Source organism: Sarcophilus harrisii, chromosome 1 (assembly GCF_902635505.1).
Source record: "Sarcophilus harrisii chromosome 1, mSarHar1.11, whole genome shotgun sequence".
NCBI lineage: Eukaryota > Metazoa > Chordata > Mammalia > Dasyuromorphia > Dasyuridae > Sarcophilus > Sarcophilus harrisii.
Window position 1 is genome coordinate 621,543,192 of NC_045426.1, and position 25,165 is coordinate 621,568,356.

At 35.6% G+C, this 25,165-nt stretch overlaps 1 protein-coding gene across 3 annotated transcripts in view; it reads left to right on the forward strand.

Moving 5' to 3' along the window:
• The first annotated feature begins 19,935 nt into the window (after positions 1-19,935).
• Positions 19,936-25,165, forward strand: part of EFR3A (EFR3 homolog A) — a 136,486-nt gene continuing 131,256 nt past the window's right edge. For all 3 annotated transcript variants that reach the window (XM_031947206.1, XM_031947207.1, XM_031947208.1), the window contains exon 1: positions 19,936-20,230. In XM_031947206.1, coding sequence (XP_031803066.1) covers positions 20,221-20,230 — 10 coding nt within the window. In that variant the 5' untranslated portion in view covers positions 19,936-20,220. The remainder of the gene's footprint in view (positions 20,231-25,165) is intronic.

Here is a 25,165-nt window from a genome sequence, read left to right on the forward strand (position 1 = left end):
CTTAATCTGAGATCAGGATCATTACCCCTGCTTTTTTCACTTCAGCTGAGGCATAATAGATTCTGCTCCAACCTTTTTAACCTTTATTCTGAATGAATCACTCTGCTTTAAATGTGTTTCTCATAAACAACAATTTATAGGATTCTGGCTTTTAATCCATCTGCTATCTGTTTCCATTTTATAGGAGAATTTACATTCATAATTAAAATGACTAACTCTGTATTTTCTACCCTCTTGTTTCCCCTAGTTATACTTTTCTCTTTCCTTTCCCCCTTTCCTTCCTCTCCAGTATTTTGCTTCTGACTGCCCCCTCCCTCAAACACCCTTTCCCTTTTACAGCCTCACTACCTTTCTTATACCTTTCCCCTTTTACTTCTGTTTTCCCTTCTATTAACCTCCCCCTTTACTTTCACTTCCTAGTTCCCTATAGGATAAGGCAAGCTTCTCTGTGAAGCTAAATATCTCTGATATTCTCTCTTTAAGCCAAATCTGATGACAGTAAGTGTCACACAATGCTCATCCCCCTCCCTTCTTTCCCTCAATTGTAATAGGATTTTTTTGCCTCTTCATGAGATGCAATTTACCCCATTTTTAATTCCATTTTCCTCTTCTTCTAGTAGAATCTCCTTTCCTTCTCTAGTTTCTTTTTTATATCATTACAATAAAATCAAATTATACCTGAATCCTCTAAATATATCCTTAACATAGATACATATCTCAAGAGTTAAAACATATCATCTTCTCATATAAAGATATGTTTTTTAACTTTTAAAAGAAAATTATTTTTTTCTTTCCTTTTTATCATTCTCTTGAGTTCTGTATTTGAAGATCAAATTTTCTATTCAGCTCTGATCTTTTTATCAGAAATAAATAAAATTTACCTGTTTCATTGAATGTCCATCTTTTTTTCTCAATTCTGAAAGGTAATGCTCAATTCTGCTTGATAGTTGATTCTTGGCTGCAATCCAGTTTCATTTGCCTTTCAGAATATCAGATTTCATGCCCTTTGATCCTTTAAAGTGAAAGGTCCTGGGTAATCCTAATTGTGGCTTCTTGATATTTGAATTGTTTCCTTCTGGCTGCTTGCAATAATTTCTCCTAAACTGATAATTCTAAAATTTAGCTATGATATTCCTTGGAGTTTTAATTTTGAAGTCTCTTTCAGGAGGTAATCAGTGAATTTTTTCAATGGCTATTTTATCCTCTGGTTCTAGGACATCCAGGCATTTTCTTTGATAATTTCCTTAAAGATGATGTCTAGGCTTTTTTTTCATCATGGTTTTAGGAAGTCCAATAATTTTTATATTGTCTCTCCTAGATCTATTTTCCAGGTCATTTGTTTTTCCAATGAGGTATTTTACATTTTCTTCTGTCTTTTAATCTTTTTGGTTTTGTTTGACTAATTCTTGAAGTCTCGTTGAGTCATTCAATCCATTTGTTCAATTCTAATTTTTATTGAATTATTTTCTTCAATTAGCTTTTTAATCTCCTTTTGCATTTAGTCAATTCAACTTATAAATGTGGTATTTTGTTTGTTATTTTTTTTCCATTTCATAAATTCTTTATTTTTTTCAATGAATTGTTTTTTTCATATCTATTTTGTAAGGAATCATATGCTTTTTCCATTTCATCAAATCTATTTTGTAAAGAGTCATATGATTTTTCCATTCCACTAAATTTATTTTTAAGGAATTATCTTCAGATAATTCCTTTCTTCCCATTTCAAAACTCTTTTGCCAAGTTTTCCTTTCCATTCCCCATTTTTCTTCTAACTCTCTTTTAAGATCCTTTTTGAATTCTCCCAAGAGAGCCTTGTGAGATGGGGACCAACTCATGTAACCCTTTGGGGCTTCATCTGGAGATGATTTACCTTTAGGATTGTCAGGGTTTGTTGTCTGTTTTTCTCTTTCTCTTTTTCATGAAAGCTATCTATGATCAGAATTCTTTTTGCTTTTTTGGTCTTTTTTTTTTTTTTTTTTAAGGTTGAGGTCTGCTCTTAGAGCAAAGCGGAGATTGTCCCACATTTCCTCTATATCCCCCACACAGGGATAGCTGTTTTAGTTTGCCTTGGGGCAGATGCTGCTGACTTACTTCCACTGCTGGATAGACGTGGCCAGGTCCCACCTTATTCTGGAGTTCAGAGGCTCACTATTTGCCTTTTGTATTTGTGGGGGATGTCTCACAGTTAATCTACTGATCCACTGACTTGTAACTAAGACAGAGTAACCAATGCAGCTGTATTTTGCCTACAACTTCCTAGTAGATTTCCTAGTGTGGACTGCCCTGGCTCACTGTGCTGCACCTGTGCTCAGTTGCCTCCTATCCTGCCCAATTGAAATAGACCTTTTCTAACATTCTTCCAAAATATTTTCTGCTGGAAATTTGTTACACTCTAAATATGTGTGGGTTTTGTCACTCCAAAACCAGTTCAGAGGCATAATCTGGTGTTAATCTGAGGGACAACAGGAGGAACTCAAATGAAGACTTTTCTACTCTTCACCATCTTGGCTCTGCCCCAATACTCCCAAATTTTCAAAGAAAGATCGTAAAGTGAGACTTTGCTCATAAATGATGGCAATAGCAAGACTCTTTTATATATAATAGTTGGCCCCTTTCACATGTGACATTTTGGAAGAGATAGGAGGGAAATGACTTTGCTTAGAAAAAAATCTGAAAAAAAGATTTCCATAGAGAAGAGGCCTTACTCAGGGTAAAAATGTCCTAAGTGTCCTGTTGTACAGTTTTTAATTAGCATACTACTGAAAATAGTACTTGCAATGTTATAGCTGGGAAACCCTGATTCCTGTAACTGTTTTATGACCATGGAACAAAAGTATTTCACCTACTGCTTTATACTACTATGTTAAGAGCTAAGCTGAGCTGAACTTGGACCTCATACAAAATCTGAAAGCTGATCTCTTCAGAGACCAGGGCTAGGAAGAGACCTCAGAACTTTCATTGTCTTCTACTGCTTGAAAGAGAGAACTGGAAGAAATCTTTGTATTGTCCTTTGGTGTTTAGAAGAGCTAACTTAAGAAAGTTAAGTCTTGTCTTTGAAATTTTTTTCAAAGCTACATACTTCCTAAGAGGCAGAAATCCCTTAGAGTCCAACCTTGGGAACTGACCTAGAAAAATTCATAGTTACTAATCTTAGGGTTGCTATTTTTGCCTAAGTTTTAATAGTACTTCAGTATTCAGTACCAAGAAGGTAGAGAAGGATTTCCAATAATCAGTAAATTGTTATGTGGTATATTCCTGAGAGAGACAAAAGATATCAAGTTTTTCAGTCTAAAGTTGTGAATTGTTTCTGATATATATATATACATATACCATTTATCAATGGGTTTCTTTCCTATGATCTTATAAGTTTATGCCTGTTCTCCATCATGGATATTGTGTGTATCAGTGGGAAAGTGTGTCTGCTTTATGGGTGCATTTTTATATTATTATTATTATTCTTTCTTAACCCTCTATTTGGTAATTTTTTATTAATAGAATTCTACTTGTTAATTTGTTAGATAAGAAGCCTATTCATGGGGGCTCAGTAACTATACATCCTTCCACTCCCACCACATATATTAAGGTGATCCTTAATATTTTAGAAGCATGAGTCATAGCAGTATGAATATCTCCTATGTAGTATATTTCAAATTATTTATAAAGACTTGTTGAATAAATGAACTAACAACAAAAAGATACAAAACAGGAGATTGAATGCTATACATTGATGGGGATTACTTTCACAAAGGATATCAAGCATAGGAAACAAATGGAAGAGAAATTCTGTTTGTATAGAAATTCTGTAGTTAAGACCCACAAATACTTTTTTTTTTTTCAAATGACATTGTACTGATTAAATCAAGACCCAGATTACAGGGCCTCTTCAATGAGACTTAAGTTTAATCAGGAGAGTGTCTTCCACCTGCCAACATGCCTGTGCAGGTGCAGAAAAGTAAAACAAAGCAGAAAAAAAAATATGGTATAGTTCTATTATAAGGATTAAAGCAAAAGTGAATCAGTCTCAGAATGTACTCTTTTGAAGGCATTGCATAAGTGAACTGTTGCTAAAGATTCATTGCTGCCTAGCCTATACAAATATGAAAGTAAAAAGAGTGAATGAAGATTCACTATAAGTCTAAGAGGAATATTAAAAATCAGTCACCTTCTCCATCATTTGGCTTTATTTATTCATCTCTTTGGATTTATTTAGTGTTTTATTTTCCCCAATTATATAAAAACAGTTTTAACATTCATTTTTAAAACTTTGAGTTTCAGAGTCTTTCTTTTTCCTTCCCAAGCTCCCTCATTGAGCACACAAGAAATTCGATATGTGTTATATATTTGAGTCTTACAAAACATTTCCAAAATAGTCATGTTGTGAAAGAAAACAGTCCAAATTGAAAAAAAAAAAATCCATAAAATAAAGTTGGAAATAAAAAGTATGCCGCAATTTACATTCAGATACCATCAGTTTTTTCTCTGGGTATGGACAGCATTTTTTCATCATAAGTCCTTCAGAGTTGTCTTGGATACTGAATTGCTGAGAATAATTATCATACATGGATGATCATTTTACAACATTTTACACAAAACATTTCACTTTGCATCAGCTTATGAAAATCTTTCCAGGTTTTTCTGAGTATCCTGCTTATCATTTCTTATAGAACAATACTATTACATTATACAATTTATTTAGCTATTCCCCAACTGATGGATATTTCCTCAATTTCCAATTTTTTACCCCCCAGAAAACCACTGCTATAAATAGTTTTTGTACATATAAGTCCATTAACTTTTTTATTTTTCATCTCCTTTGGAATACAGTCCTAGTAGTGTGATATTGCTAGGTCAAAGAGTATGTATGGTTTTATAGTCTTTTGGGCATAGTTCTAAATTGCTATACAGAATGATTCGATCAATTCACAACTGTACCAACAGTACATTAATGTGTCATTTTCCCACATTTCCTCCAATATTTGACATTTTCCTTTTCTATCATATTAGACAATCTAATAGGCATGTAGTAGTACTTCAGAATTGTTTTCACTTGCATTTCTTCAATCAATAGTGAATCAGAATTATTTTTTTTTAATATGGCTAAGATAGCTATGATTACTTCATCTGAAAACTATCCTTATCTTTTGATCATTTATCAGTTAGGGAGTGGTCCTTATTTTTATAAATTTGACTCAATTATCTATATGTTTGAGAAATGAGGCCTATAGCAGAAAAACTTGATTCAATTTCCCCTCCACAATTACTCTAATTGTACTGCCCCCCATTTATCCTATTCTCTCTCCTTTAACCCTATCCCTCCTCAAAAGTGTTTTGCTCCTGACTATCTCCTCCCTCTCCTTCCCCTCCTATTATTCCATAGGGTAAGATAGAGTTCTATACCCAATTGAGTGTGTGTATTATTCTCTCTTTGAGCCAATTCATACAGTAGTAAAGTTCACTCATTCCTTCTTACCTCTTCCTTCTTTTTCTCCACATTAAAAGGTTTTTCTTTCCCCTTTCATGTGTGACAATTTATCCAATTCTACCATTTCCTTTCCCTTTCCCTTTCTCCCAGTGCATTTCTTTCTTACTCCTTAATTTTATTTGTTAAGATATTATCCCGGGGCAGCTATGTGGTGTCATGGATAGAGCACCAGCCCTGAAGTCAGGAGGACTTGAGTTCAAATGTGGTCTCAGACACTTAACACTACCTAACTGTGTGACCCTGGGCAAGTCACTTAACCACAATTGCCTCAGCCAAAAAAAAAAAAAGATATCATTTCTTCACATTTAACTAACAACTGTGCTCTCTCTCTCTCTCTCTCTCTCTCTCTCTCTCTCTCTCTCTCTCTTTCTTTCAGTATGTATGTATATATATATATATATATATGTACATACTATTATTTATAACTGCTCTAAAAATGAGAAAATTCTTATGAGTTACACATATCTTCTCATGTAAGAATATAAACAGTTTTATATTAAGTTCCTTTTGATTTTTTTCTTGTTTATCTTTTTTGCTTCTCTAGAGTCTTGTATTTGAAAGTTAAATTTTCTACTCAGCTCTAGTCTTATCAAGAATACATGAAAATCCTTTATTTGGCTGAAGGATTACACTGAGTTTTTCTGGAGAGGTTCTTCATTATCATCCTAGCTCCTTTGCCCTCTTGAATATATTCCAAGTCCTCTGATCCTTTAATGTAGTAGCTGCTAAATCTTGTGTTATTCTGACTGTGGCTCCACAATACTGAATTGTTTCTTTCTAAATTTTTGCAATATTTCTCTTTCGCCTGAATGGAATTTGGCTGTAAAATTCCAAAGCGTTTTCATTTTGGGATATTTTTAGTAGAAGATTGGTGCATTCTTTCAATTTCGATTTCATCCTCTACTTCTAGAATATCAGGATAGTTTTCCTTGACAATTTCTTGAAAGATGATATCTAGGCTTTTTCTTTTAATCATGGTATTCATGTAGTTTAGTAATTTCAAAATTATTTCTCTTGGATCTATTTTCAGGTCAATTGTTTTCTTAATGAGATATTTCACATTGTCTTCTAGTTTTTCATTCTTTTGGTTTTGTTTAATTTTTTTCTTAATTTCTCATATAGTCATTAGCTCCTATTTGCTCACTTCTAATTTTTAAAGAAGTATCTTCTTCAGTAAGCTTTTGTTCCTCCTTTTCCATTTTTCCAATTTTAGTTTTAAAGAAGTTGTTTTTTTTAGTAAATTTCTCCCCTCCCCCTCAATTTAGCCCATTATTCTTTTTAAGGAATTCTTTACCTCATTAGCTTTTGATATTTATTTATTAATTTTTACCATTGGCCTAGTTTGTGGGTTTTGTTGTATGTGTTTGTTTGTTTTTTTTGGTTTGCAATATCTTTTTTTTTTACTTAATTAAAACTAAATACAAAACTGAAAAAGAAAAAAGAAAAAGGACAGAAAAGGGAAAGCATTGCTATGTGCCCAGGAAAACATCAGGGAGGATTTACAATATGTAACAATAAATTTGCATTTCAAGAAAGCATATATAATAATAGAAGACATATTAATGATTGTCTATCTTTGCTTTCTTTTAGGTTATTCTTCTGATCTCTGCTGTGCACTTTCATTCTCACCCCCACCCCAAGCAGCCTACAGTGAATCAAGTATATATATTTATACACACACACACACACACACACACACACACACACACATATATATATATATATATATATATATTCAGACACACATTTTTAAGGTGTTATTTTCTTCAGCATTGTTTGTGTCTCTGTTATCAAGATGTTGATAGGGTTCTTTTTTATGATTTTCTTGTATCTATCTTGTTTCTCTTCCCAATTTTTCCTCTCTCTCTCTTATTTGATTTTTCTTTTAGAGTTCTTCCTTGACTTGAGACCAATTCATATTTTTCTTGGAGGTTTTGAATGTGGGAGCTTTGACTTTTGTTATTATGTGTTTTGGTCTTCCTTGTCATAGTAACTTTCTATGATAAGAATTTTTTTTGTTGTTTGGTCATTTTCCTAGCCTATTGCTTCATTTTGAACTCTTTGTGAAAATAGGACTCTGCTTCCAAGATGGAGAGAATTATCCCAAGCTTTGGGTGGGGGAGGTTCAACTGTTTTCAGAGATACTTCTAGGGATCTATAAGCTTTCATTCAGTTCTTCTACGATGGTATGATCTAACATGAAGTATATTGTCTCCTCTCCTGCCCTGTGTTCAGTTCTGTGAGGGACCACAAGCACTCTTTTCTGTCCTGCAGCTGTGAGGAATGTCTCTGCTCTACTGTGGCTGCAAACCCTTGTGTGCTAGTGCTCCTCCTTGCCCAAGGACTGCCACCCATGACTGTGACCTGGATCCAAGTATAGGCAAAAAGACAGAGTCCTGCCTCTATGTTAGTAATGAGACCCCTAAAAATTCCTTATGACCAGTTATTCAATCACCCATACCATCTGTAGGTTGAGAGCTCTGAAAGTCTTAGTTGTTGCTGCAGATTCAGTGGCTTCAAAAGCCAGTTCCTAGTTTGCTGGGGCTATGCTGGTACATCCTGCACTGGATTCCACTTCTCTGTCACCAAATTGTGACAGATCTTTCCACTGACCTTCCAAGATGCCTTTGGTCTCTGTGGGCTGAGAGGTCTGAAAGCCATTTCTGCTGCCACTGATTCGGTTGCCTTCAGGCCTACTCCTGGTTTGCTGCTGGCAAGGTCTGTGACAAATTGTGCTCCACTCTTGGGCTGAAAAATTGTTTCACTGTCTTTTTGTAAGTTCTAACACTCTAAAATTTGTTGAAAGTCATTGTTTAAAGGTATTTGGGGGGAAGAGGGTGCAGCTAGATGGTGCAGTAGATAGAGCACCAGCATTGAAGTCAGGAGAACCTGAGTTCAAATGTGGCCTCAGACACTTAACATTTCCCAGGTGTGTGACCCTGGACAAGTCAATTAATCCCAATTGCCTCAGAAAAAAAAAAAAAAAGGCATTTGGGAGGGTTTAGGGGAGTGCTCAGGCAAATCCTAATCTGCTATCTTGGCTCTGCTTCCTTCTATCATTGAGGGCCAAATAGCATAATTATGTCCTTCAATAAATCACATTTAAAATGCATAAATTGTGTTGGTTCTGTTTTCACTAATTAATGATATGCCAGTAACAACATACAATCAATTACTTAAGAGACCACTTATTACTAAATGTTGGTAACAGAGTAGGAGTGATGGCTACTGTGGCAAATTAAATTATTCCCTTGTATCCTTAGAAAGTCAGTTATTGTTATTTTTATTTTTTCAATTTCCTCTGTAATCTTTCTCCCTTTAGATATCCTTTAGCTTCTAAATGTATTTGATGTTTTCTACAAAGGATATCTTTATAATCACAAAATTGCCTAAAATATACAAAGAATACATTATTGCCATTATGTTTACTATTTGTTTTTTTTTTTTTTGTTTTGTTTTTTTTTAAGCATTTGACTTAGGACATTGATGCATAGCCTTAAGTTCTCTTTTCTAGCAAGGATTCTTTCATATGTATATTAAAATCACACAAAATTCATTTATAAATGTAAGCCCCGAACTATGTTTAACAACTCTCTGTAAGCTCATTGAGGGCAAGAACAGTTTTATTTTTGTCTCTGTATTCCCTGTGCCTAAAGGGAAAGAAGGAAACAATCATTTATTAAGTGCTTACTATGTGCCAGGCACTGTGCTAAATGATTTACAAATATTATCTCAATTTTGTCCCCATTTTATAGTTGAGAAAACTGAGGCAGATGGCAGTTAAGTGAAGTTAAGAGTCATACAGTTAGTAAATATCTCAGCATAACTTTATTAAGGTTATGAAGACATGTTTGTGGAATAAATTAACATAAAACTACACAAAACTGTGAGATAAAATGATATACAATGATGTTAATCAAGGATGAAAATCTTTGTATAGGTAGTGAGGACTTCCAAGTACAATTTTCCTCTTTTTTTTTTTTTTTGCAAATGACATTGGGTTGATTACATCAAGGCTCAAAAGATTACAGAATCTCCTCAATAGCACCTAAGTTCACTCAAGAGAGTTTTTTTGCTTCTGAAAAACGTGGAAAGATTTATATGCACTGATACAAAATGAAGAAGCAGAACTAGAAAAAAAAAATTTCTATATACACAATATTGTAAAGACTATCAACTTTGAGAAACAAAGACTGATCATCAAAATTGACTAATCTTAGTTCTAGAGAACACATAATGAAATATATTACCCACCTCCTGATAAACAGGCATTGGACTTAGGCTATAGATGGAGACATGTAGAGGGACCATAGTCTTTGTGAAAATGTTTTACTTGATTGTACATGTTCATAATAGGAATTTTGTTTTTCTTGCTTTCCAGTTGTGAGAGGTGTGGGGAAGGAAAAAGGAAGGGAGAGAAGGTGGAAAGATAGAGACAGAAACAGAGAGGTTGATATAGAAATAGGTATAGACAGAGTCAGAGACACAAAGAGAGAGACAGAGTCAGAGATTGAAACAGATACAGAGAAGTTTATTTACATTGGAAAAACTAAAAAGATAAAAAATGACTACTGTTCAAACTACAACAGACCAGACTAGATGGCAAATCCATTAACTTGGCATACCAGTTTATATACTTAGATCAGGAACACATGATGGACAATGACTCTGCTCCAGAAGTGAATGAGAAGAAGAAAAGGCCAGATTGAATTGAGAACATTGCAGAATATTTTTAATAATCTGAAGGTGTTCCCCGATTCCAAAGAAATCCATAATAATAGCTAGCATTTATATAGTATTTTATGGTTTGAAGAGTATTTTTGAAATATTATTTAATTTGGTCCTTACAAAAACCATATGAGACATGCTATTACTATCTCCATTTTATAGATGAAGAAACTAAGGCTGTGAGAAGTGAAGTAACTTGCCCTACATCACTCAGCTAATAAATACCTAAGGTAGAATTTGATTTCAGTTATCCTGACTCCAAGCAAGGTTTCTTACTCATCTGGCTAACATTAGTAAAACTGACAAGCATTTTAAAGCATCTATTATGCATTTCATGCTGGAGATAGAAAAAAATAAAAATGAAAAAACCTTAAGATCAATGTTTTTCAGAGTGAATGGTTATGAATCTTTGAACCCTGAAATCTCCAAAGTGTCAAATTTTCAGGTGACTCAAAATACAATGGAAAGTATTAAACAGGCCTCAAAATATTTCCAAAAAGTGATGCAAGGGAGATTATTCAGGAAGTATATAAGAGGAAGAAAAGATAGGCAGGTCAAAATGAGACCAGAAGGTAATCATGAAATGTAAATATATCTAGAAGAAGGCTTTTAGTATGTTGAAAAGATCTTCCATGGAGGATCTGTGAAAGAGTATGTACAATAATCACACAGAATGAAAACAAAAAAAGGATTGAAACATGAATGGAAGGATATGAGTATTCTTATAACTAAATTCTTCAATGCTTCATCATGATTTGAAGGCCCATTCTTTTACATATGTACTTAATTAATTCCATATCCTTCAATCTCATCCAGCAGATTCTTCCCTCAGACCTGAGTTCAAAGATTGTCTCAGGCATTTAACTAGCTGTGTGATCCTAGGCATGTTATTTAACCTTTATCTGCCTCAGTTTCCTCATTCTGTAAAATGGAGGTAAAATTGCACCTCCTTCCTAGATTTGTGAGGATAAAATGAAATAATAGTTCAAAAACTGGAAAGGGTACAAATGGATAAATGCCAGATAATGTCATCTCTTCAATTTAATTAAAAAATGTTCACCAACTGGAAATTGGTCATGGAATGATATCTTCTATATGAGTGAGCCCATTTATTACTAATTTATTATGATTTCATGAAGTTGATTTACTAAACAATTGAGAAGTTTAGGTATATTTTAGTTGCTAAAACACTTATGGTAGCAAAAATCATGTCTGTAAACAGAGAAGGAAATAAAGTTTGCCTTATTAGATAAGGTCAGTTATTCCATTCTGTTGAGATCTTTTGTAATTCTAATCTAATAGGTATTTATTACCTGTCCACCTGAGTCTGTGTCATCTACAAATTTAATATGTATGCTATGTCATGTTAGAAATGTTTTCTTCCAGTCTACTGAGGGAAAAAATGAACAAAGAAGGACCAAGGATAGATTAATCCATGTGGCACTTTAATAAAGACATTCTTCCAGACTGACATTAATACTCTAAGCCCTAGATGTAGGCTCTTTCCAAGAAATAGAAAGCATGGTCTTTGGCCTGAAAGAAGTTATGACCCTGTATCCTGGGAAATTGGAAAGGAAGTGATAATACACTTCTAAAAAGCTTCTCATCACTTCCCTTTAACAGGTTGTTCAGAGTCTTAATTTCCTGATGGCTTGAACAGAATATTCTTTGATTCTTTCAATTTGAGTATTTCTTTTGCTCAGCATATTTGTGTATTTGTTTATGTGTGCATTTGGGTGTGTACTTGTGTTTGTATGTATGCTTGTGTGTGTGTGCTTGTGGGTGTTTTTACAGGAAAAAAAAAAAGAGCACCATTACACTACATTTAAATGTTAATGTTAGCTAGTATTTTAGCAAATAACCATGATAGATAATGCCTCTTCTCTAATTGTTTAAAATGATAGTGTTTCTAAAGAATCTTTTCCAGCTGTTTTGTCTGTTTTAATCAAGAACTCTTAACCTTGTTATTTCACTGTTTTGTTCACTTTCCATTTGCCTTTATCTCTACAAAGCACAAATGACTGTGACATTTGGCTCTGGGAATAATGAGAGTGTAATATGCAAAATGTACTTGTTGGCAGTGAAAGGGTTGGCGAATGCTTTGTTTGAATATCAATCTACCTTGGTGCTTTGTTTTTTTCCACAGTTTCTTCTACTCTATGTGTTTGAGGGAAGAATTTTACTGGAATGGAGAACTCGGAATTCGTTAAACAGTAACTTGAAATGGCTTAAACAGAGACATAACATTCATGCAGAGCCAGGTTCTCATTGCCATAAAGTCTTTTAATTAAAAAGCTATTTAACATGAGGTTAGAATGGTTTGCCTTTCCTATGGTTTCTATGATTGAAAATGACTTGAATTGCAAAGTGAATTGCAAAATGAATTAAAACTGTACATGAGCTCATATCATTTAGTTTGAAAGCAACTAATGGTTCAATGGAGGCACAGTAGATAGTTCATTTTGTTCAGGTCCCCCAGTTATATTGACTTGCCCAATATAGCACAATTAGTTTGTGTCATAACTTACAGGATTTTATAACTAAAAGAAATCTGAGTTCATCTAGTTCAACTGTTATATTTTACCTATAAGGACTTCCTGGAGGCCAAAAGAAATAGTCCAAAGTCACACAATTGTTTGTGGCAAAGCTGGAATTAAGATCCAGGTTATCTCTTTTTCCATTTTATGACTCTTTCCACTATTGTCATTCAGTTGTTATTGAAATGTCTCCTCTAACTTCTCTATAAAGAACAGTTAAGTGTTGTCCTAAAGCACAGATATGACTATATCACACACTTCCCCTAACCTCACATCAATCAATTCCAGGACTGGTTCCTGTCACTTCCAGTATCACATATAAAATCCTTTTGCATCACAGCCCTTCTTACCTTCAATACTTCCTTACCATTCTAGTCTTCTTACATCTTATATCTTTTCCCCTCTTCTCCATTAGATACTATGAGGAATTCAGTTAACTCTCACTTCATTGTTGCTTCTCACACAAAATATTCAGTTCCCAAATGTGCGTTTTCACTTGCTGTTCTGTTGTGTCCCATTCTTCATGACCCCATTTGGGGTTTTCTTTGTAAAGATACCGGAGTGGTTCATCTTTTCTGTCTGAAGCTCATTTTACGATGAGGAAACTGAGGCAAACATGGTTAAGTGACTTGCCCAGGGCCACACTGCTATTCATGGCCAGATTTGAACTCAGAACTAAACCTTCTTGCTTCCAGGCCCCGTGCTTTATTCATTGTGCCACTTAGCTGCTCTGAATGCTCTCCTTTTTCATAACCACCTCCTGTCTTTCCTGGCTTCCTTCTAGTCACAGCTAAAATCCCATCTACTACAATTAGACTTTCCTGAGTCTCTCTTAATGTCAGTGTTGATTATCTCTGGCTTATTCTGTATATAACTGTTTTCTACATAACTATTTAAATGTTGTCTCCTCTATTACACAAAGAGTTCCTTGAGAGCAAGCACTATCTTTTGCCTTTCTTTGTACTCCTAGTTCTTAGCATTGTATCTGACACATAGTAGGGATTTAATAAATATTTATTAACTAACTCATGGATTGAGTTTTCAAACCAAAATAAATGCTGACAAGCAAAAAAAAAAAAGGTCATGTTAATAATATAAACATTTAAAATCAGATATAATATTAAGCTAAAAATAATAGGGAAAGAAGAGAAAAAGGTTGGTTGATAACCATTATGTCAGATTGCATAGATTTAGTACAGGATACTAGGCATGACAGAGGAAGACAAATAATAGGACTGTGAATTTAAAACTGTTAGGAGCCTTAGGGATCTAGGCTAACCCTTTTATTTTATAAATGAGAATTAGTGACCTACGGAATGTAAAAGTAGAAATGATCAGGAGATACTGTGCAAGAAATTAGCAGCTATAATAACCATGTCCTAAGAGGTCTATAAACAAATGTGCAGAATAATAGGATTTAGAGTTCCTAATGCCATGAAGTATACTTGACCTTATAGATATTATTAAATAGTAGTGGGACTTAATGGGATGTGAATTATGCCTGGAATACAACAATTAACAGGTATAATTTATTCAAAAGGAAAAAAGGATGGTAGAGTAGCATTGCTTATCAAGATATCCTCATATATAGAAATCCACAATTCAGAGTAAAGGGTTGTTTCCTGTCCACTTACTATGGATTGAAGAAAAAACTTTTGATACCTCTGAACTGGAACTAAGTATGCACAAAAAGGACACTAATTGGCTAAATGGAGTCTCTTTCCCTCAGTAAGGCCTGCTGTTAAGTCTGCTGAGGGAGGTGGTTCAGATTCTTCCCACCTGGGTACTTTAGGGCCTCCAGGCCTTAAAGCATTTCTCTTGCTTCTATCCTTGTCCTTCCTGTTTTTCAGTGAAGGGGGACTCCAGACCTTGTTGAGTTTAGAAAGGTTGGAGTAGTCAATAGGGGTTGTCATAAGGCTGAGTCTAAAGCACCTAAAGACTTTTAGCCCACCTCTTCATTAATGTATCTTCCCTGTCAATAATTGTTCACCAATCAGAGTTGATTTTCATTTCTCAGGTTTATCTACTTAGTACCTATCATGCATATTACCACTATCATTGAGACTGCCTGAAATTTGAGTTTTTCAGAAATTATTGATTTTCCATGATTCACAATTATATAGAATCATTAGAAGGATACTTGTGTTAATAGGATTATAACGTCATCATCCTCACCTGGACTTTTACAAAAGGAAGCAGTTAGAATTACTCAAAACAAAACATTATTCCTAAATGGAATCTGACTCCCACTTTTTCTCCATAATCTAACCCTGGCATCAAAGACTTTTGCAACAAAAAAGGAAGGTTCATTTTGTTAAATTTCTCACCTGTTTGGCTTATTCCTCCAACAAAAGATTTGGGGAAATTCCCATCCAATACATTGACACTAATTCTTCTTGCAAGGATACAATTCACAAAATTAATGAAGAAAAGTTTCCTGGAAATTTCTTTTAAAAGAGAGAGAAATCACAAAAAAATTCTTGGGAAAATAAAGACATATTCCATGGAGGAATATTCCAAAATCATATTCAGATACTAATAAAGTGAATAATACAGTGAAGCAAGGCTTTCAGCAGATTCCATCTATTTATGATTAATTTATGAGAGGCAGTTGGTGGAATAGTGGATAGAGTAATGAGCCTGGAGTCAAGAGAACCTGAATTCAAATTGGATTTCAGACACTTACTGTGTGATCTTGGGCATCTTCATGGCTGTCCTGTGTCTCAGGTATAAATTGGAGATGTTGATAGCACTTATCTCAAAGAGTTATTGTGAAGAATGAATAAGGCATTTGTAAAAGTGCTTAGCATAGTGCCTGGGGAAGAGTAGGTGCTATATAAAATATTTATTCCTTCCCTTTCTTAATATCTCTGGTAGCATTCCTCCTCCTCATCTCTCCTGCATTTCTGCATAGCTTCAAAGAGGTAGCATAAGGGGTTATCCCAATGACAGACAAACTCTTTGGTAAAGCTAACCCTTGCCACTAGGTATGGTTCTCAACCACTGCAAAGAAGAGGGTGGACACCCAACCCCAGAGTTGGGGCTACAGATATATACAGATATTTTTATCTTTATTTTACAGATAAAGAAAAGTGAGGCTCTTAGCTTAATAAGCTGGTTTCATCTTGTACTTATGATGCAGTTTTTGAAAACAACTCAACATTTATCTCATTGAAACTTATTTCATTACATTCTGTCCAAAGTTCTAACCTGTTGAGATCTTTTTGGATCATGACTTTGTGTGTTAGTTATTATTCCTGTCTTTGTGCCATCTGAAATTTGGTAAGAATAACATCTATACCTTTATCCAAGTTATCAGCAGAAATGTTAAAAGGTACACAGTCATGGCCAGAGTTCTTCACCCCTTCATTTAAAAGCCCCTTCCATGGATTTCTTTGACAAAGAGATCTAATTCAGTTTCAAATGATCAAGGATGGACAGCAGCAACTACACCCAAAGAAAGAACACTGGGAAATGAATGTAAACTGCTTGCATTTTTATTTTTCTTTCCAGGTTATTTTTACCTTCTGAATCCAATTCTTCCTGTGCAACAAGAGAATTGTTCAGTTCTGCACACATATATTGTATCTAGAATACACTGTGACATATTTAACTTGTATAGGACTGCTTGCCATCTGGGGGAGGGGGTGAAGAGAGGGAGGGGAGAAGTTGGAACAGAAGCGAGTGCAAGGGATAATGTTGTAAAAAAAAAAAAAAAAATACCCAGGCATGGGCTCTGTCAATAAAAATTAAAAAAAAATAAAATAAAATAAAAGCCACTTCCAAGTGACTTGCAGTCATTAACAGCACTTCTTTCAGTCCAGTTTTGAATCCATCAAACAGTGTTGTCTGACACTCGTCTTTTTATCAAGGATAGGATGAGAGAATTTACCAAATGCTCTGTTAAAATCTAGGTAAACTATATCTTCAGCATCATCTTGATTTACATTTCAAAAAAGGAAATAAGATGGATTTAGTATGTTTTGTTCTTTACAAAGCTATGCTGGCTCCATGTAATCATCATTTTTATAAATGGTCATCTATAATTGATGTGGTTAGTAGCAGTGCAGAGAGCTGTGGGAATACCTCTTTGGTTGGCGCAGGTCCAATGTGAAAGAATTCACGAACCCGAAAAGTTTGGATGGCAAAAGGGAAGTTTTATTGGCACTGAGAAGTCAGTTTTTGCTAGGAAGTGACAAAGTCCTAGAAGAGAGATAAAGGTCCTAGTAGAGAAATCCTGGCAGAGATAAACAAAGGTGTTAACACTGAGAAGAGAATGTCTTCACAACAGACAGGGGTTCTGACAGACAGCTATGCCAAGGAGAGAGGTTCCTTGACAAGGCATGGCCCTGCTTTTAAACCTCTGCAAAGAAATGAGCCCCAAATTGCCCTTTAATAGGAAATCTGATACTAAAGTTTCAATTGAATGAAATTACTTAAATGTTGTCACTGCCTCCAGGCCTAGATTTTCAATTGAATGAGATCACTTAAGCTTGAGCTAAGTACCAGTGGTCCTGGACTAATTTTCAACTCAATAGAGAGTATGGCCAGCTACTCAATAGAAATATCAGATCCAGATCTCCAGTTAAATGAGACCACTTAAATTCCAGCTAAGTAGGGAGTGATCCTGGGCCAATTTTAATGAAACCACTTAACTGTCCCAAAGAGTAGGTTCCTGTCAGGAGACTTTCAGGGCTCATCCCAAAAGTTAAGGACAGTTTCATGGTTCCCCCATCCATAACTATCTCTTTAATAATATATTCTAGATGTTGCCAAATATTCAAGTTAAGCTCAGTGAGTTAGATTGTTGACTTTCTTCTCTCCTTTCTTTTGAAAATCAGCACAATATTTGCCCTTGTTCTATCCTATAGCATCTCTTCTCCATCTTTGTCTTTCAAAGATCGCTTATAATGGCTCAACAATCATATCTGTCATTTCTTTCAATGTCTTGTACTTTCTGATTTGAACTCATTGAGGGTAACTACCTGTTTTCTTCCTATCTACCTACTTATCTGAGGATTCAATTCCCTATTATTCATTTCTGTTTTATTACTTCCAGTCCACAGATGATCCTTCTTGGAAACCATAAACATCAGAGTTAAACAGCTTTGTGTTTTTATGAGCATTCTTTCTTAAACTCCAAATATTAATCAAAAATTCTTTTAGCCTAAAAAAAATTTTTTTTTTTTATTTAATAGCCTTTTATTTACAGGTTATATACATGGGTAACTTTACAGCATTAACAATTGCCAAACCTCTTGTTCCAATTTTTCACCTCTTACCCCCCCCACCCCCTCCCCTAGATGGCAGGATGACCAGTAGATGTTAAATATATTAAAATATAAATTAGATACACAATAAGTATACCTGACCAAAACGTTATTTTGCTGTAGAAAAAGAATCAGACTCTGAAATACTGTACAATTAGCTTGTGAAAGAAATCAAAAATGCAGGTGTGCATAAATATAGGGATTGGGAATTCAATGTAATGGTTTTTAGTCATCTCCCAGAGTTCTTTTTCTGGGCATAGCTAGCCTAAAATTTTTTAATCAATCCTGAAAATTTACTAAATTAAATGTAACTTTTTAACTTACTGTCCCCCCAAATCTAGAGTTATCAAATCTTAATCAAATGTTAATAAAAAAAAAATTCCCTAAACTATACTATGAGGTAGATATCTCTAGTTTTTAAAATCTGCAAAGATGGGGACCAACATAATGTAGCAAAAAGAACACTGAATTTCAAATGACAAGACTTGGTTTTAATTCTGTCATCTACTGTTTTGTCTTTTGTTCTGAAAGATCATGACATCAGGGAAGTCATTCTGTAACATGCAAATGAACTGGATTTAAGTGAGGGAGGGCTGCGCAAGGTTTATTATTTGCCAAGTCATTTAGCCTTTATGAAACCATGTTGACTCTGTGATCATCATTTTTATAAATGTTAGCCTTTATGATGCCTGTAAAAGAAGGGCATGAGAAACATCTAAAAAGTCCTTTTCAACTCTAAATTATCTGGTTCTGAGCAATAGTGCAGAATTAATTGTCTTGGGATACAGAACATCCAGGTTCACATTCTGAAGGGCATTTTATAAATGTATAACCTGGGGAAGTCAATTAACTTCTTTAAATCCTCCTTTCCTCATCTTTAAAATAGGAGTAAGGCTTGTCCTATATATTTCATACCATTATTATGAATCGTGTATATTGTAAATCTTAAAGTAATTTATTTTTATGTTTCCCTCATTACTGTAAGCTCCTTGAGAGATTATATCATTATGATTTTTATAATTATCAAGATGATATATATACATATATATTAATTTATTATTATATTTTAATTTTATTATTTAATTAATTAATAATATTAACAATTACATTTCTCAGAGCTGCCTTGGGAGCCAGAAATTTACAATGCAGCTTGAAATTATCAATCAATTCTTGTTAACATTTTGTGTGTACTCAGTGAAGTGAATCAAAGACTGCAGTACCTGTTTCCATCACAGAACTCTGGTCCTGTTCCCCACCAGCTAACAACTCCTAGGATTTGAAAAAATACTGTCCCTCTCAACTAAAAACTCCTGGGATTTGAAAAAATCACTTAAGAACTGTTACTAAAGGGCTGGAGAGCACCCATATTGTCCTGTACTTGCGCTTGGGCTTGTCACGAGAAATCAATCAAACCCTGACAACAATTGTATTGTAACCCACCACTTATTTGTGCACATCATCTCTACCTTTCCCATAACTGGAGGGGGTGGGGAGTATCTCCTGCCCAGGAGAATTTTCCTTCTGCAAACTGAATCCCTCATGGGGATATTGATTAATTAGATTTTAAAAATGTGTCTAGAACTGCTTTGCGTGACTATTCAGAGACCCAAACAGTAAGATTTTGTTAACAGGGGCTTTATTTTGCTTCTCTTCCTATCCCTAACATAGCAGGAGCTTAATAAGTGTTTATAACTATTGATCTCCAAATCTGGCAGGCTGATTGGGTTGAGGACCCCTACAGGTTCCAGATCTATAACGCTAAGACTGCCGTATGAATTGTCGCCGCGGGCCAATCATATTTGCCCCACTTTGGCCTAGTGGGTCAGAACACAGTCCTTTTCCAGCACGACGCTCCGCCCCCCAGTTGCCCTTTCCCCCCCCCGTCCCCCGCCCTGGCAGAAGGAAGTGGGCGGGCCTCCACCCACGCGAGACGCGCTGACGTAAGCGTGCGGCGACACCGCCCCGCTCTCGAGCCCGGGAGCCAGGGAGCCGGGAGTGGGGGGAGGGGGGGCGGTGTTGGCGGCGGCGCCCGTTTTCACTTAGAGCAGGGCCCCTGGCGTGGCGCCAGTCCCCGCCCCCTAAGCCCTGGCCTCGGCTACCCCCCCAGGTCTCCTGGCGCCCGTCCGTCAGCATGATGTCCTCCGGCCTTCGGATCACCGGTCCTCGTTGAGCCCTCAGAAGGCGAGCCTGTGCTGGAACCAACATGCCTGCCCGTGAGTGAGGGTCCGGGGCCGGAGCCGGGTATCAGCGGGGAGAGGAGACGGCAGAGGCCCCGAATGTCCGTCTGTCTGTCTGTCTGTCTGTCTGACTGGTACTGAACTGACTGACGGTGCGAAACGCCTGCGAGGGGCGAGAGGGGGCGGGGCTGAGGAGAGCCCGGAAGCGCTGGCCAGTGAGGGCTTCCCTCTTTTTCCGTGTGCCTGTGTGTGAGTGCGTGTGCGCGCGTGAGATTTTTGTCGCGTTACCTTGGGAAGGTGGGGGCGGGGGGGAGAGGTCGTTTCCAGAAGCTCTGGGGATTGTGTGAAACTTTGGGTGCCGGTGGTGGCGGGCGGGAGGGTTAGAGCCATGTCATAGGGGCATGGAAGGAAGCTGGAGGAGAGGGAGAGAGGGGGAAATGGAGAAGAGAGGGGAGTGGGCGCCAGCAAAGGGAGGAAGCGAGGGTGTAGGAGTTTGGGTGGAACGATCTGAAGCTCATAGCACAAATCCCTTGTAAGGCGGGTTTAGGCTACAAAGCATCCTGATAGCATTTATTAAGCGCCTTGTGTGTGCCAGGCACAGTGCCAAGCACCGGGGATTAAAAGCCAGTCAGGTAGCATTTATTAAGCGCCTGCTGTGTGCCAGGCACAGTGCCAAGCACCGGGGATTAAAAGCCAGTCAGGTAGCATTTATTAAGCGCCTGCTGTGTGCCAGGCAGAGAATAGTCAGCCAAGTAGCATTTGGAAGGGAGGAGGGAGAAAAAGCTAATTAGTGCAACGGATAGAGCTCTGGACCTGGAGTTAAGAAGCCTTGACTTTAAATCCAACCTCATACACTGGCTAACTGTGTTACTCTGGGCAAATCACTAGAGGGAGGCTGGGGGAGTTTGCCTCAGTTTCCTCATCTGTAAAATGAGCTGGAGAAGGACATATCATTTCTAGACTCATTACATATTTCCTAGTCATACTGTTGTTTCTGTTACTCATTCCATTTTTTTTTTTTTTTTTAAACTGTGCACTTGCATTTCCCCTTCACTTATCAAACTCCTTAGTTTTCTTGGAGACTCCTCCCAAGCATGGTCTGCTCCTTGGGACCTTTTTTGATCAGCCCAAATTGTTCCTGGACACAATTACCACGTGTCTATTTTATGTACACCTATATATCCAAATATTGTGGCCCAGGCTAGATTTTAAGTTCCTTAAATGCAAAGATTGTTTCACTTTTGCTTTTGTGTCTCATGATGCTGTTGTAGTGGTAGGCACGTAGCAAATGTTTAAAAACGCTTGCTGATTGGTTTTTTTTCTTTGGGAGAAAATTAGCTAGCATGTAATAAATAGTCTTTACCAGCGTCCTGGGGCAAGCAATACTGTTCAATTCCTGAAAGCCTTTTAAAAATAAATCTAAATGCTTGTGGTTTTAAAAAGAGGGAAAGGGAGACAGGAGGATTACCTTGTAAAGGGAAAGAGATGTCAGTGAATCCATATAAATGGAGGAAGAAGGGATTTTGCATATATTAGAAATGGGTAAGTGCTGTTTGGCTGACTTCCCAATAAAGAGCTGTTAGGATTTGCAATTTTATTTTTTTTAATCTTCAGTTTTTGGAGATTAATAAAGGACATAATGGTGAGAGTGAACTAAATGTTTTGCAAATATAGTTTATAAAATAATAAAACATTTAAAAAGTTTTAAAATAAAAGTTAAACAAAAATAACTGATTTAAAAATTATGCTCTTGCCACCTGTTATTTTATTGATTTATGAAGTAGTATCATTTCTGTTACTAAAGAAAAAAATCACTTTATTTAGTAGCATTGACATGATAAATTAACATTTCATCTTCTCCTGTAACCTCACAGTTCTCACTAGTGCATACCTCCCTCGCCCCCTCCTCATTCATTTTACTTTAGAAAGTAGGGTGAGAAAGCTGTACAAGATGCATTATTAGTGTCCTTCAGAGACTTAGGGTTTAAGAAAAGTGATGGAGAAATATTTTTAGAGAATTGGAACAAGGGGCAGGGAATTTGACAGTTTAATAACTATTAGTATTTAGAATGAGGCAAGTAAATGTTATAATATCAGTGCAAAGATCAGAAATAGTCTCTGGTAATTCTCTTTGTAAAATAAACAGGCCCTAAAAAACATTCTAAATGTATCTTTTAATGTTAGGTTTATGTATAACTGATTATCTCTTAAAGATATCTTTTGGATATTTCTTAAAGACTTTGTTTAGTTTTTTTAAAAAAAAGTTTTTCTTTTGCTTGTTATATAATTATGCTGCTTTTTGCTGTTTTAGTGGTGAATATGGTAGTAAATAAAGATGATGTTTTCAGTCTTGCCCTTTGAATTGCTTTTTAAAGTGGCTTATGGTAATTAGAATAAATCAAGAATATAGTGTAGTGGAAACTAATTATTTCAGGTGTGATCTACAAAAAAAAATTTTTTTAATTTCCTGAACTTACGGAAAAAAAAAAAAAACAAACAAGTCCTGACTGAAATGTTCTTTCCTTTGAAAGTGAAAAGGCCTATGCTAAGAACTAACTTGATTTTATATAGGAATGTATCCGTTTTGTTCCTTTAATGCTCAGCCTTTGTTTAGCTGTTTTAATTAGATTCCTTTGCAAGATTTTTAAAATCTACAGCAGTATGATTAGAAGACCTTGGTTTCAAAATGTCTTTATTTTTTAAGTGTGGGAAGGTAAGTCAAGCTTATAAGCATCATTACAAATCTTGACTTGTGACCCTAAGTAATTTTGTATTTCTATACATGGTAAACAGACAGCAGTGGTAGTTCCAGGAAAGAAAGCTTACATAAATATAATCAGGGATGTATATAATAGGTCTAAAAGAAATGAACATTTTGCCTCCTTTTATTTACCATATTCTTATTTTTCATGGGAGTTGTTAGGGGATCTGTTCTGCTGTCTTAGTTCATTAACCCAGTGTTTCTTAGCGTAGTGATTTAGAAAGAAGCTTGCTGTTCTGTGAAAACTGCTACATTTACTGCCTTTGTAGTTCACTCACATTTCTCATCACTTTATTGTCAGTTAGCCAGCACATTTTAATATCCCTATTATGTGCCAGGCACTCTGCCAAATGCTGAAGATTCAAAGGGTAAAAGTCAATCTTGCTCTTAAGGAGCTCTCACAGTCTGACAGGAAGATATCATACAACATCTATGTATAAACAAGCTATATATGAGGTAAATTGGAAATAAATAATAGAGGAAGGTACTAGAATTAAAGAGAATCATGAAAAACTTGAGTGAGTCAAGTTTTTGGTGAGACTTTGAAGGAAATCCAGAAACCAAAAGATAGTTATGAGGAGGGAAAGAATATTTCAGGCAAAGTAGTAGATGGGGTGGAGGTGAAGGATGGGAGAGAGAGGAGGGGTGGTAAAAAGAGAGGCACAGCTTTGAAAATTCCCAGAGTCTGGATATGGTATATGTTGTTTGAGCAATAGCAGCATATTAATTTCAAATATTTTCATGTATTTATGTAAAAGTATAAAACATTGTTCTGGGAAACTTTAAAATGTCTGTTCACCTAGTTTTGTGTATTTTAATATCTTGGATAATTTGTATCATTTTTCTGGCCTTGTAACCTTAGGCCAATACAGGCAATAATTCCCTAATGAAGTCATTGTCCGAAAAAACCCATCATAAACATTAAACCTGCTATGAGCTTATTGAAATGTTACTAATATTATTGTTGTCGTTACTTTCTTTTCTGAAATAAGTATTGCATTGCTCTTAAACAAATTTGTTATTAAATAGTAAATTTATTTCACCAGAGAGACACATTCTTACCCAAAAGACTACCTTTTTTTCCTTCTTTTTTTGGACTTGATTATATGTCATATTTTTAGAGTTTTTGATCTGAAAGAAGAATAGTTTTATGTATTGTAATATAATAATTTTTGAAGTGAGTGAAGTTCATCACTGCAGAATTTTTGTTCTGATCATAGTTTTTTTTTTGATATCGATTTCAAGACACATACATGATAAATAGGTGTGTGTTTGTTCTATCCATATTGATCTCTCCAAGCCTAGACTTTCTTTACTGTGACCTCCTAGTTAATGAACTAATTACAGAAGTTGAGAATTAAATTTAGATCTAGGTTTTGTGGCAACTAAAACAACATGTTGGGTTATAAGATTCCAATTGATAAAAGGAAGTAAAGAAGTTTATTTGAAAATAAAAATTCTGTGCTGTTAATTAAAGTTGGAGTTTAATGAGTACCAGACTTTGGGTAATAAATAGAATAGAAGGTGTAGAAAAATCACATTGAAGAGGACACTTCTTATTTCTATCCTAAATTAAAGTTGTAAATAACAGTAACTGTCTTTGTAGAGCTGAGATAATATGGAGACTTTCTGATGATTTAACTTAATGAGAGGGTAGTGCTCCTTAACATGTCTGTTAACCTCTGTCTCAAATCTCAGTTGTTTCAAGTAAGACTTTATCAGATAGCAGTCATTTCATATTTGAATTCTCCTGGAATTGTGGAAGTGACAGTAATCTGTTTTGTTCATTGAGTAGAGATCCATATGGTTTAAATTCTAAATATGGGGGAGGCAAGAATTGACATTCTGTTATGAAAGTTTAGGAACCTAATTTGTATTCTTACCCAGATGGAGAACCAGCCCACTTACACATGGAATGGTATCTATGGGTAGGGCTAATACATTTTTTTAATAGCTTTTTTATTTACAAGTTATATGCATGGGTAATTTTACAGCATTGACAATTGCCAAACCTTTTGTTCCAATTTTTCCCTTCTTCTCCCCACCCCTTCCCCCAGATGGCAGGTTGACCAATACATGTTAAATATATTAAAATATAAATTAAATACAATATAAGTATACATGTGTAAACAGTTATTTTACTGTACAAAAAGAGTCGAACTTTGAAATAGTGTACAATTAGCCTGTGAAGGAAATCAAAAATGCAGGCG